This window comes from Rhodnius prolixus, unplaced genomic scaffold (genome assembly GCF_049639745.1).
Source record: "Rhodnius prolixus isolate KJV_2025 unplaced genomic scaffold, Rpr scaffold_7, whole genome shotgun sequence".
Classification (NCBI taxonomy): domain Eukaryota; kingdom Metazoa; phylum Arthropoda; class Insecta; order Hemiptera; family Reduviidae; genus Rhodnius; species Rhodnius prolixus.
The window spans coordinates 4,523,004-4,539,676 of NW_027411582.1; the positions used below are offsets into that span (position 1 = coordinate 4,523,004).

General features: G+C 32.8%; 3 protein-coding genes across 6 annotated transcripts; 2 read left to right on the forward strand and 1 right to left on the reverse strand.

Annotated features, from left to right (window-relative positions):
• The first annotated feature begins 12 nt into the window (after positions 1 to 12).
• Positions 13 to 3,948, forward strand: LOC141446774 (uncharacterized). Of its 2 annotated transcripts, none has more exons than XM_074113518.1 (3): positions 13 to 420; positions 1,357 to 1,493; positions 1,589 to 3,948. In XM_074113518.1, exon 3 carries the CDS (start codon positions 1,969 to 1,971, stop codon positions 3,700 to 3,702), a length of 1,734 nt encoding a protein of 577 aa, XP_073969619.1. In that variant the 5' UTR covers positions 13 to 420; positions 1,357 to 1,493; positions 1,589 to 1,968; the 3' UTR covers positions 3,703 to 3,948. The 2 variants fall into 2 exon arrangements, with proteins under 2 accessions (XP_073969619.1, XP_073969620.1); XM_074113519.1 differs by lacking the exon at positions 13 to 420 and adding an exon at positions 747 to 874.
• A 336-nt stretch (positions 3,949 to 4,284) lies between these two features.
• Positions 4,285 to 12,308, forward strand: LOC141446574 (uncharacterized). The gene is made up of 5 exons (XM_074113116.1): positions 4,285 to 4,735; positions 5,131 to 5,243; positions 5,341 to 6,631; positions 7,701 to 7,718; positions 10,019 to 12,308. The coding sequence occupies exons 3-5, from the start codon at positions 5,718 to 5,720 to the stop codon at positions 10,845 to 10,847; spliced, it is 1,761 nt and encodes a 586-aa protein (XP_073969217.1). The 5' UTR covers positions 4,285 to 4,735; positions 5,131 to 5,243; positions 5,341 to 5,717; the 3' UTR covers positions 10,848 to 12,308.
• On the reverse strand, positions 11,613 to 16,669 carry LOC141446776 (D-2-hydroxyglutarate dehydrogenase, mitochondrial-like). 3 transcript variants are annotated; one of them, XM_074113526.1, is made up of 8 exons: positions 16,315 to 16,669; positions 16,023 to 16,220; positions 14,570 to 14,763; positions 14,173 to 14,341; positions 13,298 to 13,587; positions 13,093 to 13,219; positions 13,019 to 13,050; positions 12,612 to 12,931 (listed from the first exon to the last, which is right to left on the reverse strand). In XM_074113526.1, the coding sequence occupies exons 1-7, from the start codon at positions 16,517 to 16,519 to the stop codon at positions 13,025 to 13,027; spliced, it is 1,209 nt and encodes a 402-aa protein (XP_073969627.1). In that variant the 5' UTR covers positions 16,520 to 16,669; the 3' UTR covers positions 12,612 to 12,931; positions 13,019 to 13,024. The 3 variants fall into 3 exon arrangements, with proteins under 3 accessions (XP_073969625.1, XP_073969627.1, XP_073969626.1); XM_074113524.1 differs by lacking the exons at positions 12,612 to 12,931; positions 13,019 to 13,050; positions 13,093 to 13,219 and adding exons at positions 11,613 to 12,240; positions 12,320 to 12,488; XM_074113525.1 differs by lacking the exon at positions 12,612 to 12,931 and having other exon boundaries at positions 13,017 to 13,050.
• Positions 16,670 to 16,673: the final 4 nt, after the last annotated feature.

Below are 16,673 nucleotides of genomic sequence, written 5' to 3' on the forward strand. Positions count from 1 at the left end.
TGTAATTATTATAATTCAATAACTGGAAGGTTATAAAATAGACTCATCTCAAATTGTAAAAACGCTCTCAGTCGTAATCGTTATAAACGGGTAGAAACTGCAGGGTTATGTTTTGGAACGTTAGTTACGTTATTTATTGCAACTGGATCTTGAGTTTGTTTTCACCTGTATCTGTCTTATAAATGAGAAGTGAACAAGCTTTTTTTTTTTCAACTTATGTGTTCTACCGAGTCGTTCTGCAAGCAATTCTTCCCTCTTGATGACAAAATCTGTTTTGAGCAGAAACAATACTTGATCGAAAGGGACTTGACTCTTAGGAAATACTTTCATGAATTCTCTACAGCCCCTCTGTTAGTTGCTGTCCAGTCTTGGGTAATGGTTGAGAAGACTTCCTCTTTTAAACATTCTACCAACTAACAGGTTAGCCAGTTTTTTTTTGTGAAGAATGGAAGTTTATCATTTTATGTTTCGTAATGTTTTCTGCTTTTGTACATATATTTAGTGAAAGGTGACTACGCAGATACGTCATCTTATGTAATCTGTATTGTTGTATTGATATGATAGGCGGCTGTTACTCTATTCCCGTAAGGTGCCTTTGAAGTTTCAATTGTTTTTTAAATAATTACACTTTATACGTTAATCTACAAAGGAAACAAACTGCCTGATCACTCAATTGGGGGAATTAAAGTGTTAGAAGGAAAGAACAGCTGGATCGACACGCTTATCTAGCCAGGGTACTTTTTGTATACTATCAATTATTTTTTCTTAAAAAGTACTTAATGAAATTGTTTCAATGAAATAAAGGTGAAGGTGTAACTTAAAATGGTTATTTTAGAATATATAGTACCACATTAAAGAGGGTGTGAAGACTATGGTAATAAATATTTGGTTGTAAATTAATAATTAGTCATTATTTATTTACAATTTAAGTAATTAAGTAGTGTCACTTATTTTTCACTTTTTCTGGACGGTGTACCACTTTATCTTAGAGAATGTATATGTTGAGTAGGATAATAGTTATAGGCTGGATTAGGATAAAAATACCTATGTGATTTGAAAAGTCTCATTTTATCTCCTTTAATATATATTTAAACTTAGGAGAATGCATTAAAGCCCTGTAATTTGTTGAAACGATTGTCATTGGAGTTTAATTTATGTCGAATCATCTCTTGAATTAGAACAAATTTAAGATGAGTGAGTCCTGAAATAAAGAGCGAGTACTCGACCATATTTTTTTATTTAAGATGAGTGAGTCCTGAAATAAAGAGCGAGTACTCGACCATATTTTTTTGGAAAATTTTTAAATAAATACAGCGTAAACATTGATTTTTTCCTAACAGTGTTTTTATGTTTCAGATTGAGCTTTATGGCCGAACCAATTTGTTAACCAATTATTCTCGGATGTAAAATACCAGTTTGAAAGGCATTACAACTTCTCATCCTCCAAGTACTGAACCAAAGGTTCCCTTCCATGTACAAAACCTGGACACTAGGTTTATAAAATTCAATTTAGAATTATACTCATTGCTAGTTTAATCATTCCTATTTGAATGTAACAAGCTAATTACTAAAAACAAATCTTTTACAGATCAACACTAAGGACAATCAGTCTTGTTGCACCATTGCTTACAGATGTGTTCCAGTCTCTGAAAACCTGAAACTACTTCAACATAAGTTGCAGACGACATAAGTTTAAGCAACTATGATAGACTAGGTGCCTCAATATCCAACAGATTATTTTTTAGATAACTGTTATTTTGAGTGATAACGACTGGTCAAGTTCCGCAAAGTATTGCCGGTAGATTTAGTAATAATGAAACAGAAGACGTACGGTTGCAGATTCAACTAATTTTTCGTGAAACCCGGCGGAATACTTCCAGCCAAACTGAACTGAACTGAATAATTTCCCTGTTCAAGATTTTAAAGTTATACACAAGTATCAGACACTGTCACGTACATCTAGGCAGGATGTCAAACAAAGATACTGAGAGCGAGCACATTTCTGAAGGTTCCACAGCTTCGAATATAGACTCGATGAGTGAAAGCAAAAATAGCCGAAATTATAAAGGGTCACTGGAAACACGTATGAATCTACTTACTACAGAAAAACTGTATCAATGTAGGGAATGTAATTTCAGTTGTGCAGGAGTAGGCAGTTTCCGATCACATATGAGGATACATACTGTCGTAAAAACTTACAAGTGTACAGAATGTTATTATATTTTTACAAGTGCTTCTTCCTTAAAAAAACATATGAGAATACATACTGGCGAAAAGCCATATAAATGTAGTGAATGTAATTTCAGCTGTGCAGACGTAGGCAGTTTCCCATCACATATGAGAATACATACTGGTGAAAAACCATATAGATGTACTAAATGTAGTTTTAGAAGTACAACTCTTTCGAATTTAAAAAGACATATGCGGATACACACAGGCGAAAAACCATATGAATGTACAGAATGTAATTATAGATGTGCACATGCTTCCACTTTAAAAGCACACATGAGAATTCACTCAGGTGAAAAGCCATTTAAATGTAGTGAATGTAATTTTAGTTGTTCACAAGTAAGCAATCTCCGATCACATATGAGAACACACACAGGCGAAAAGCCATATAAATGTAGTGAATGTAATTTCAGCTGTGCAGGAGCAGGCAATTTACGAAAACATGTGAGAATACATACTGGCGAAAAACCATATAGATGTAGTGAATGTAATTTCAGCTGTGCAGGAGTAGGCAGTTTCCGATCACATATGAGGATACATACTGTCGTAAAAACTTACAAGTGTACAGAATGTTATTATATTTTTACAAGTGCTTCTTCCTTAAAAAAACATATGAGAATACATACTGGCGAAAAGCCATATAAATGTAGTGAATGTAATTTCAGCTGTGCAGACGTAGGCAGTTTCCGATCACATATGAGAATACATACTGGTGAAAAACCATATAGATGTACTAAATGTAGTTTTAGAAGTACAACTCTTTCGAATTTAAAAAGACATATGCGGATACACACAGGCGAAAAACCATATGAATGTACAGAATGTAATTATAGATGTGCACATGCTTCCACTTTAAAAGCACACATGAGAATTCACTCAGGTGAAAAGCCATTTAAATGTAGTGAATGTAATTTTAGTTGTTCACAAGTAAGCAATCTCCGATCACATATGAGAACACACACAGGCGAAAAGCCATATAAATGTAGTGAATGTAATTTCAGCTGTGCAGGAGCAGGCAATTTACGAAAACATGTGAGAATACATACTGGCGAAAAACCATATAAATGTAGTGAATGTAATTTCAGCTGTGCAGTAGTAGGCAGTTTCCGATCACATATGAGAATACATACTGGCGAAAAACCATATAGATGTACTAAATGTAGTTTTAGAAGTACAGCTCTTTCGACTTTAAAAAGACATATGCGGATACACACAGGCGAAAAACCATATGAATGTACAGAATGTAATTATAAAAGTGCACATGCTTCCTCTTTAAAAGCACACCTGAAAATTCACACAGGTGAAAAGCCATATAAATGTTGTGAATGTAATTACAGTTGTGCAGAAATACGTAATTTACGATCACATATGAGAATACATACCGGCGAAAAACCGTATCAATGTAATGAATGCAACTATAGTTGTAGGAATGCTTCGAATTTGAATGTACATATGAAAAAACATGGTACTTAAATTCCTCTTATTATAATTGATATTTAGTTATTTTATTTGAAAAAATTTGTAACTACTGTAGCGAATTTAATAATTATTAGTTAAGGTAGTTTATGACTCTTATATAAGAATTCAGACATCTTGTCAAAAACCATATATTTGAAATTATATTTGTAATGTTTCTTGATAGTAATTTGAAAACATGTATGGAAGATACACGCGACAAAACCAATTAAATTGTTGAGTAATAATTGCATTTCCCTGTCAGTTCTTTACTTGAAGATTATCATTTCCCTTTGATTATTTTCCTATATCTTGAACTTGTTTTATAATAAAGGAATATTAACTATTATTACAAAATTAAATTCCATCTGAAGTATGTTTTGAGTATGAGAGACGTGAACACAATAGTAGCTCAGTCTTGCGATGCATTACTCTATTTGTAATGTCAGAAATTTCAAGTTAGTAGTGCTGCAAAGAGAAAATGCGAATAGTGCCAGGAAATATCCATATAAACAAGAGGACAGTAAATTTTGTTGTAAGATGCGTCAATGAGTTTATTGGCGCCCAGAGCTTTTTTTTAGTGCATTACTGGACTACCGAAAAAAAAAAGCTGGGCGAGTAAATATTTCTCTAAAAACCAATTAAAATTTATTATGGTGATGGTAGCCCAAGTTCGTTGGATTTCTCCATTAGCAATAACTAATAAGAGTATGGAACATGATAGTGTGTCTGGGTTAGCTCAACCAGAGAGGGGCCCAACGTTGTCGCTACTACAGTAGCGTTACATGCGGCGCGTTGTAGAATTCTACACGCAGAAGGTTATTATATTATATTATAACCACTTTGATTGTAGCAACTTTTAGGTTGGGTACATAAATACAAAGAAGTCTTGAATTTCATGTCTAATTTGCACAGCTAAATAAATTGTGTAAGTGCTAGTTGTGGAACTACCAAATCGTACGTCACATAGCAATGCCTTTTTTTGGAGTAATTGTCTGGAGCAAAATCAGTACTTATTTCCCATCATCCAGCATCGAATTGGTTAGTTCAGGTAATATTTGCGTGATTTCTCTGTAGCCCGTTTATCAGCTGCTGTAAAACTGTGCATCCAGTGAAAATAGTAGGGTTTAATGCCATTTATATTTGTGAAAACTTGATTATAATTTCAGTGCTTAAATTGTGCTTTTGTGTTAAAACTTTTTTCATTTTTGTTGATTTTATCTCCTTTGATATATATTTGTACTTAGGAGAATCCATTAAAGCCCTATAATTTGTTAAAAAGATAGTCATTGGAGTGTAATTTATGCCGAATCATCTCTTGAATTTAGGATGAGTGAGTCCTGAAATAAAGAGCGAGTAGTCGGCCATATTTTCTTTGTAAACCTTTCAAATAAATACAGTGTAAATATTGATTTTTTTTTTCCTAACAGTGTCCTTTTGTTTCAGATTGAGCTTTATGGCCGAACCCATGTATTACCCAATTATTCACGGATGTAAAGTACCACTTTCTTACGCCTTACGACTTCTCATCCCATCCATGTACAAAACTTAGACACTAGGTTTATAAAATTCAATTCAGAATTATACTCATTGCTAGTTTAACCATTGTTGTTTGAATGTAACAAGCCAATTACTAAAAACTTAAATCTTTTACAGATTAACACTAAGGCTAACTCTTGTTGCACCATTGATTACGGATGTGTTCCAGTCCCTGAAAACCTGAAAATACATCAATATAAGTTGCAGACGATATAAATTTAAGCAACTGTGATAGACTAGGTGCCTCAATATCCAACAGATTATTTTTTAGATAACTGTTATTTTGAGTGATAACGACTGGTCAAGTTCCGCAAAGTATTGCCGGTAGATTTAGTAATAATGAAACAGAAGACGGACGGTTGCAGATTCAACTAATTTTTCGTGAAACCCGGCGGAATACTTCCAGCCAAACTGAACTGAACTGAATAATTTCCTTGTTCAAGATTTTTAAGTTATACACAAGTATCAGACACTGTCACGTACATCTAGGCAGGATGTCAAACAAAGATACTGATAGCGAGCACCTTTCTGAAGGTTCCACAGCTTCGCATATAGACTTGAAAAGTGAATCTAAATATAGTTGTAATTCCGAAGGGTCACTGGAAACACGTATGAATCTACTTACTAGAGAAAGACCATATGAATGTGATTATAGTGGCACACGTACTGATAATTTGCGAACTCATATGAGATTACATACTGGCAAAAAGCCATATAAATGTAGCGAATGTGATTATACTTGTACACTTCCTTCCTCATTAACAACACATATGAGAATACATACTAACGAAAAACCATATGGATGTACTAAATGTAGTTATAGAAGTACAGTTCTTTCGTCTTTAAAAAGACATATGCGGATACATACAGGCGAAAAACCATATGAATGTGCAGAATGTACTTATAGATGTGCACTTGCTTCCACTTTGAAAGCTCACATGAGTATTCACACTGGTGAAAAGCCATATAAATGTTCTGAATGTAGGTATAGTAGTACACAATCACAACATTTGCTAAGACATATAAGAATACATACTGGCGAAAAGCCATATAAATGTTCTGAATGTAGGTATAGTGGTACAGAATCACAACATTTGCTAAGACATATGAGAATACATACTGGCGAAAAGCCATTTAAATGTTCTGAATGTAGGTACAGTTGTACACAATCACAACTTTTGCTACGACATATGAGAATACATACTGGCGAAAAGCCATATAAATGTTCTGAATGCAATTACAGTTGTGCACAATCACCAAATTTGCAACGTCATATGAGAATGCATACTGGCGAAAAGCCATATAAATGTAGTGAATGTAATTATAGTAGTAAACAAGTATATAATTTGCAAACACATATGAGAACGCATACTGGTGAGAAGCCATATAAATGCGGTGAATGTAATTAGTACAGAAGCATATAATTTATAATGTCAACTGCGATTTTAAATATCTTGACTTATAACATCAGAGGTTTGAGGAATAAAAAAGGTAATAAAGATTTTATTGCATACATAAAGAGCTATAATATTTTCCTTTTATTTGAAACTTTCGTCGAACTAGATGGTATATCAGAATTCGATGCATTTTCTCAGAATTTAAGCTTTTGTGGATTCCGGCGACAAGAACAGCAAAATTTAGCAGAGCATCTGGCGGGCGACTCTACGGTATCAAATCTCTTGGCTCCACCAAGGAGTCAGCTTCATTTTGTACAGTTTCGAGTAATGATTTGTTGGTGGTTGAGATGAGGTTGCATACTTTTCATATTAGTCCTGTTTATCTTAGCTGTACTAGCTGGGATTCGGACTTCACAGAACTGTTTTTTATTGTAGTGAATTTAATAATTATTAGTTAAGGTTTGATTTGATTTGAAAAAGTTTATTTAAAATTTGAAATTTTTTTATACAAATATATATAATAGGAGGTTTCAGGCTGCAGTGTCTATGTACTCTCCACAATATATTAATATTTACATTAATCGATATAAGTCGAACTTAATACTAAAAAAACATTACTACATCAGTTAATTAAAGCAAGATATGTTTAAACCTTCTATGCTTGTATTTTTTATAATTAAGAGAACTTAAGTTGTAGTCAACAATACTTATAATATGCGGATAGGGACAATGGGTACAAGAAGTTACAAAGTTTTCCGTAGCGTTATAGATAAATGTAGACACGCTGGCTACATCAAGTGCTACATGCATGTAATCTATGGGTGACCATCGGGGATATGACCCAACTAACCTTAAGCATTTGTTTTGGACTCTTTGGAACTTCCCGTATTTGGTAAAACAAGTATGGGACCACACAGGGGCTGCATAAAGGAGTACGGAACGGATATAAAGATAGTAAATAAGTTTCTTATTAAGAAACTTATGCTAGAGTTGCGGTCCAAACGAGGAAAGAGACTGCACATAATTCCTACCGTTTTATCGCACACTGAGTTTAGGTGTTTTGTGAAAGTTAATTTGCAGTCTTAACACCAACCCGAGGTATTTAACTTCCTTATTCCACGGAAGGGAGTTACTATTAATTTGAGCAAAACTATTCACGACCGGTCTACGGCATGAAAACAGAATAACTTGTGTCTGTAGTTCATAACTCTTATATGAGAATTCAGACAACTTGTCAAAAACCGTATATTTGAAATTATAGTTGTAATGTTTCTTGATATTTATTTGAAAACATGTATTGAATATACTCGCGATAAACGAGTTAAATTTTTAAGTAATAATTGCATTTCTCTGTCAGTTTTTTGTTTGAAGATTATCATTTCCCTTTGATTATTTTCCTATATCATGAACTTGTTTTATAATAAAGGAATATTAACTATTATTACAAAATTAAATTCCTTCCGAAGTATGTTTTGAGTATGAGAGACGTGAACACAATAGTAGCTCAGTCTTGCGATGCATTACTCTATTCGTAATGTCAGAAATTTCAAGTTAGTAGTGCTGCAAAGAGAAAATGCGAATAGTGCCAGGAAATATCCATATAAACAAGAGGACTGTAAATTTTGTTGTAAGATGTGTCAATGAGTTTATTGGCGCCCAGAGCTTTTTTTTAGTGCATTACTAGACTACCGAAAAAAAAAAGCTGGGCGAGTAAATATTTCTCTAAAAACAAATTAAAATTTATTATGGTGATGGTAGCCCAAGTTCGTTGGATTTCTCCATTAGCAATAACTAATAAGAGTATGAAACATGATAGTGTGTCTGGGTTAGCTCAACCGGAGAGGGGCCCAACGTTGTCGCTACTACAGTAGCGTTACATGCGGCGCGTTGTAGAATTCTACACGCAGAAGGTTATTAAATTATAACCACTTCGATTGTAGCAACTTTTAGGTTGGGTATATAAATACAAAGAAGTCTTGAATTTCATTTCTAATTTGCACAGCTAAATAAATTGTGTAAGCGCTAGTTGTAGAACTACCAAATCGTACGTCAATTAGCAATGTGTCCTCATTGAGGACTGTAATTGTCTGGAGCAAAAGCAGTACTTCCTGTTTCCCTGTGCACCTAGTGAAAATAGTAGGGTTTAATGCCATTTACATTTGTGAAAACTTCATTTTAATTTCAGTGCTTAAATTGTGTTTTTGTCTTAAATGTTGCTAGGAACTGTTCTGATCTGGCATGATTTTGTGCACAGGATGGAAATACTGTGAATATAGTAAAAACTAATTACAAATAGCCCCTTTATAGCATAAGATTACTAAAGTTTAACATTATCTTATAGCTTTTAAATCTGGTAGTTGGTTTTAAAGATTATATTTTAAACATTAAAGAGTACGTTCTAATTATTCCTAATCTTAGATTATTAGGTGGGCGTTTTACTTAATACCTAATACCAATATGCTGGTGGTATTTCGACCTTAGTTTGGCCTCCCTCTATGGTTTGTTTACAACAGTATTTGTCCACTTTCGTGCCTTAGTACTGTTTTTTCATTTTCGTTGATATTTTTTACCTTAAAGAGATTATTTCTTGTAAAAAGGACCAAGGTAAGATTCTTCCAGCTTTTGGGATTGATTTTTTGATGCCACTTTCTAGACTACAAAAATTTCAAATTTTCATTATTAGGCTGTAAGTGAATGAGAAGCAGACGATTGATTATTAATACCATCGAAAAGGGAAGTCTAACTAGTTGAAGGGTGATGGCCCAAGATTTACTGTAACTTTTCCTTGAGGAGTAATGAGAGGCGACGAGAAGAGAAAATATTTAAGTGTGCACACTAACCTTTAGACTCTAAGGGTTAGTAGGAAGTCTGGTAGCAGATTTCCTCAAGTCCAAGGTATGAAAACATTTCATTACTTAGTTGACAAATAAATTACTACTATTTAAAGCAATTTAAGAATCCAGGTACTAAAGTATTTTTTATTTTTTTTTATAGATTAGACATGATCTTAGCTTTATTGTTGGACTCTGTACAGAAGCAGATTAGGTACTAACAAGTGTAGATAAATGAGTGCTGTTGAGTCAGAACGAGGCAGTCTTCGGTAATTTCAACTCCACGAGTCGTGCAAAAAAAAAAAAAACAGTAAATTATTAAGCCTTTTAACTTTTCATAACCAGTTTGCACTTTAAACATAACATCTAATAGAAGTATTCATGGGGTGGAAGCGGTTGAGTGCCAGTGTTCCGCTTCGAAAATGCATATGTGAGTACTTAACGCCGAAAATTCACCTACATTTACTGCATTTAATTTTAGCTTTACATTTACTGGCACATTGAGTACACATGAGAAAATAGTGATTTAAAGTCATTGGAATTTATTAAATGTAATTAAATTTGAAAAAAAGTACAATATATGCAAACGAATATGAGAATACATACTGGCGAAAAGCCATTTAAATGTTCTGAATGTAGGTACAGTTGTACACAATCACAACATTTGCTAAGACATGTAAGAATACATACTGGCGAAAAGCCATATAAATGTTCTGAATGTAATTACAGTTGTGCACAATCACCAAATTTGCAACGTCATATGAGAATGCATACTGGCGAAAAGCCATATAAATGCTGTCAATGTAATTATAGTAGTACACAAGCATATAATTTGCAAACACATATGAGAATACATACTGGTGAAAAGCCATATAAATGTAGTGAATGTAATTTTAGTTGTGCAGTTGCTAACACATTAAATATTCATATGAGAAAACATACTGGCGAAAAACCATTTAAATGTGGTGTATGTAATTACAGTTTTACTCAATCACATCAATTGCAAAAACATATGAGCAAACATACTGAATATGAATGGCCTTATAAATGTAATGAATGTGATTACAGTGGTACTCGTGCTGAAAATTTTAAAAAACATATGAGAAAACATACTGGCGAAAAACCATATAAATGTGGTGAATGTAATTACAGTTTTACTCAATCACATCAATTGCAAATACATATGAGCAAACATACTAAATATGAAAGGCCGTATAAATGTAATCTATGTGATTATGGATGTACAAGTGCTGAAAATTTTAGAAAACATTTGAGAATACATACTGGTGAAAAACCATATAAATGTAGTGCATGTAATTATACTTGTGTACGATCTGAATATTTGGCAATACATAAGAGAATACATACTGACAAAAATATAATGTTGTGTTTGTGAGAGATGTACTGAACTAAATAGCAGGATAACATATTTATATTTCAAGGGTGCGTTGTCTGAGTAAAACACGACATTTCCATTTCTAAATAAGCCAACCAATTAATATCGATAATTTGAGAATCCTAATTTGCAAGATTATAATTTAATGGCACTTTACCAATCGGACCTCTAACTTTTCAAATTGATTTTTTTGTTAAGTTAATTACATTGATTAATAACGTTTATTATTTCGTTCTTCGTACATTTTTGAGAGAATTGATTCACCATTCAATATCATCGCGATTTACCGTATTGATGGTATGCTGAATTAGGGAACGCTAGTCACACGTGTAACTTCATTGCAAAAAGAAAAAATGTTCAATTTCCGCCTTGACAAGGTCTTGAGGTTTGAAGCAGTGATTTTCAGAATATATGATGTTTGTTCGCGCATTATATTAATGCAGAATTGAGCTTTACAAAGCCCACACACCTCAGACAGGTATATAAACCATTTTCATCCGTAGATTCATGACGCATTTCGTTTCTCATGATTCAAAATTTACCCTGGTTAGGTCATGATTGCCTGCTTCTTGGATCTGGTTTATATCCGTCGGGTGGGCAGAATTGTTCAGCTAAGAATTATTACTGCCATGGAATTGTAAGTCTATTTCTGCGATCCGAACAAACTAAACAATGGAATAGATCGGCCAATCAGTCATAACCTAATGACTAAATTAGGATACAATTTTTATTAGCTTTTATTAGGCAGTCTAAATTAAGCGACAATTATTTGAAATTTGAAAGCTATTTATTTTTCACAAGTTAAGGTATAATTTTTTTTTGTTTTGCTTTACTTAACAGTGAAGTGAATTTCCTAGATTCTTTAAACTTATCCTTCATAGTTGTAGGCCTAATTTAATAACATGTTTTGTTTTTTTTGCCTAATACATTAAACTGTTAAAATTGGATGTACAATTTTTGTTTACTTGTAAAAACTGTATAAATTTATAGGTCTCGCAAATTCATATTTTGGAGATGGGAAGGAGATTTGGAAAGCGGCAAAAGTTTTTATTAAGTAACGAGTACCCTGGGTTGTCTTGAGAGTACCTTAACAAAACAATGACTTTCCTATGATTTGTTTGAAGTATAAATGTTCCCTTCTATACAAATATTTTGTATGGATTCATTATACCTTTAGGATCTAGTGCTAATTTAATTTTGGCCATAATATTGACAGCTTCCGGAGATTTCCCATATTTGGCTAGATATTCAGCTTTCTTAAAGCCGATACCATGTTCCGCAGATATACTACCACCTTGGGCTGATATCCACTCGAACACGTACGGTTCAATGAGACTTTGAATCTCATGGTCAAACATTTTCGATTGTATGTTCAAATGTATGTTACCATCACCTGAAATTAATAATATACATATTTAGTGTTCAAGTTTGTAGAGAAATAAATCTATATATTTTTAAAAATTTGTCCTTACCAATATGGCCAAAACCTGTCACTGATACAACATTAGTACCTTCTAATCTTTTCTTGAGCACGTGCACAACTTCATAATACTTGTCTAGAGGTAATGTAAAATCATACGAGTATGAATAATGCCCCACAGTTAACGCTTCTAATATCCGTTCTCTTATTTGCCATAAATTCTACAATGTCAATTATTCACATTATGTTATAAGTTTTTATTTTTTCCAAAAAAGAAGAATCTCTAGAAAAACAATTCACAACGTTTTTTTGAAGCTAAGGCTTCAGTAAAAGAAAAAAATCAATTTTATAATTTTTGGTTACTCGTTAACACTACATTGTGTATGTAAGTATTCCTTTTCTTTAATACCCTTTTTAGCCAATTCTGTTGGCAAAGAGGTAAAACTGGTAACTAATAAATGAAATAAAGTTTCCTAATTAAATAAAGCAATGTTAATACAAATACATTCATTTGCCGGAAAACTTGTAACAGTTTCCTTAATTTAGCGCATGCTACCTAGCGTCCAACAACTTTTCCGCTTCTGGACAAATTCATATCACCTTTCCGAAGAAGACCATTTCCTCCGTGTTCGTTTAATTCGCGTCTTGGTTCGTCTTCTAACAACTTAAACAACAAAATTTTACTGAAATTATTACAATCCAAAACCGACTCTCTAATGGTTGTGTGCAAATTTTTTTTAAAAAAACTCACGTTAGCTTACAGTAAAATATTGCACGCTTCACAAGGGCAGCAAAGTTTAAAATGCACAAAACTATCTAGTATTTAAGAGCCATCTTGATTGATAATTTGATCTACACAAAATAGACTAGGCTTGAGATATGATGTAAATTGCCTGATATCTTTCCTATATTCATTTTTAGCACATACCTTGCTTTTATCAAGTTCTGCTTTCTATAGATAATATAACCTTACAAAATTTTCGTTACAAGTATAATTATTTACTAAAGTTTACAAAAACTATAAACTTACGTTTATTTTTGCTGGATCAGAGGTGAATGTACCATCTTTGATGATACCAGATGTAATAGCTTTTTCTAAAAAACCTTCCATCTTTTCATTATCATGATCTTCCCTTGAACCTTGCGTTTCAATAATCATATAAAATTCATAAGCAGTACTTAATAATCGTTTCAAGTTTAAATTGTTGACCACTGATTCCATGCTTACAGCGTCCATCATTTCGCAAGCACTTAACGTCTCTGACAGCTGTTTCTTGGCCAATTGAAAAGTAGACAGAACATTGGAAAACTCGTCCATACCTATGGATAAAAATCAATAATATTGTGAACACTGACACGACTTTCTCTTACTATTTCTCAGAAAAATGTTGAAAGAAAAAAATGACAATGTGTAAGAAACGTACATTCGAAGTTTTACAAAAACGCTTTAAACAAATTTTCGAGATAGTAAAAAATGCATTGTGTAATGAGAATCTTCTTTAAATTCAATTTTAGCACTTGTTAACAGTAAACAAAAGGTTCTGTACATTTCGGAAAAATGACACATAAACCCTTTATGGTCCCTCTCACAAAGGGATTCCCTTTTCCCTCAGGAGCCCTTATTCGAATTATCCAGCGGGAAATGTTTCAAATAAAAATTATATATCTACAATTAATTAGCACACTAAGTTTAAAGAACATCTTCGAAGCCGTTGATGAGAAACTTAAAAAATAAAAATAAACTGAAAAAAACTACGCAGCAACAAGCCAACAAGCAAATAGTCTGGCATACTATGAAAGCCAGAGAAAATTCACCTAGCGGTGCACTCAAGAATATTTCTGTGAAAACTAGTTAAACACTACACTATTTCACTTTTGGAATTTTATTACAGAAAATTTATTCACCTAAGAATGCTAAGCATGTGGATTGAGGTCTAACAGGACATTGTATGACAGCTTTTGTCACAACACCTAAAGTTCCTTCGGCGCCAATGAATAATTGTCTAAGATGATAACCGGTATTATCTTTCTTCAAAGCATTCATGAGATCTAATACTGAACCATCAGCAAGTACCTGAAATGATTAGAATCATTAGAAAAGAAGTTATAGCTGCAGTTAAAGAATCATTTTCTTGTGAACCCAAGGAAGGTATCGTTACGGAATCCGTACACCTTGCTGTAAGTAGAGGAATCTACTAAATAACAAGAAGGACTTATTTATGAATATTAATATATGAATAAATAAACATATTTACCTTATAAATACTTTTTCATAGTGCAATCCCTTAGCATCGATACTCACCACTTGCAGTCCAAGAGTATTAGCCTGCATTGATCCATATCTGAGTACTCGTAGCCCACCGGCCGATGTTGAGATATTACCTCCAATTTGACATGTTCCTTTCGCTGCAAGATCTAAAGGCATCATCAGTCCGTGTTTAGCTAGTTCTGCATCTAATCTTTCCAATACACAACCAGCATCACAGCTTATAGTACCTGCAAGTAAAATACTTTCACACAAATTGTCTTATTTTCAAGGCCACTAAATAATAATTTTAAAATATATTTCTATTAATGTAATTTATGAGCAGTGTAATGTATTTTATGTTTATTGTGTTTCATCTATTTATTATATACATTAAAACAGAAGAAAGGATACTATGGAAAATACGGAATCAAGTGCAAACTGTTACAGGAGATGCAAGAATCCCTTCATCTAAATATGTAGATCAAAAAATAATAATAACAGAAATTTAAATAAATTCTCAAAATTAAATAAACTAAATAAAAATATGTACATAATAGCTAATCTAAAAAAGAATCTGATATTTTCTTAGTTCCTCATAATACTACCTTTTCGAATTTTCAAATTAAATATGTGGTGTCACGAAAAAAGTTACAACTAAACGAAACCACTTTTTGTCCCCAAAAATTGAAAAGCACGTACACTCTTTGAAAGTTAAGTAAAATTCAAAAAGCATTCCTTGGCGCTCACAGATTTAGTTATAATTAATATCTTCTTATGTGTTTATTTTCATACAGTAACTTTATGCCACTGAAATAGCTAACACTACTGAGAAGCGAAATGCGGGCAATTCGTGAATTTGGTATGAAAATTAGGACTAATCAGTGAAAACTGGCGCTCGGAGAACTTAAAAATTGGACACCATTGGATTTGTTAAAGAATTTCAAGAAAAAACTTCTGTTACATTACAGAAACGATTACAGTGTTGGGGAACTGGGCAGAATACTGAGGAATTTTCCGTAAATAACGTTGTGTAGTTGAATAGTTCAAAATAGGAATTTTTAGATCGTTAAGCATGATTTTTATCTAACTTATATTTCGTATTTTTAGTTCCTATATCTTGCAATGCAATGAATATTTTTTGATTTTATTGAAAAATAAATCCTCTGATATTAAATATGTCTACAACTTATACTGGAAACATTTTTCTAGAAGAATTTGATGAAGAGTTCTTCCGTGAGATAGAATAAGTTTACTTCTAAAGCGTTATTTTATTGGAATATGTGGTCCTAAACACCTGATAAGTCTCACCCAAGGACGACATAAATCCTGTAAGGTACACAATCGAAAAGATTAAGGGGGTGCTGATTAGCCTAATTATTCTGACTGAGTTATTGATGCGTTATCGTATTAATTACTTACTAAAGGAAGAGAAGTGAGTATGCTCTGATTATAAACCTATCTTTATTATCTATTCAACATTCAAAATGGTGTACCATCAACCACCTACCTGCTAAATCATCAACTTTCAAGATATTGTTCATTAAACTAGTGGATATAACTATTTCATCAAACACTGGCACAGATCCTCCTACAATGCTAGTGTTTCCTCCTTGTGGACATACGGCGAAGTTATCCTGATTACATATTCGTAAAATATCTGATACTTCTGGAGTACTGGTTGGACGTAACACAATTTTTGAACAGCCTAATAAATTCTGGCATATTAGATACGTTTATAACAAAGTATTTTAAAATTTAGATAGGTTTTTTTTTTTACATCAATTAAATGTTTTACTTACCACGAACCATCTTCAAGCAATCGACATTGTATGGCTCAATGTCATCAGGATTTGTTAGCACACCTTTAGCGCCTAATATTCTTTCAAATTGCTGTACATGTTTATCTGTTATAACACCAAAATTACCTCGTTTAACGTTGTATCTATCCTTGGTGAAAAAATTAAGTTGTGAGTGAAATCTACGAAAGAATTTTGTTTTTAACATCTCTATTTACCTCTTAAAACAAAGTTTTTTTTCAAGAAACAAATATTTTCTTTAGTGATAAAACAATCTCTTACATAATTCTTATCTGGAGTTATAAGCGAAGGTCGTTTTGGATGTTACATTAGCTCTTTCTTTATTCTTTAAGCGAAAACTT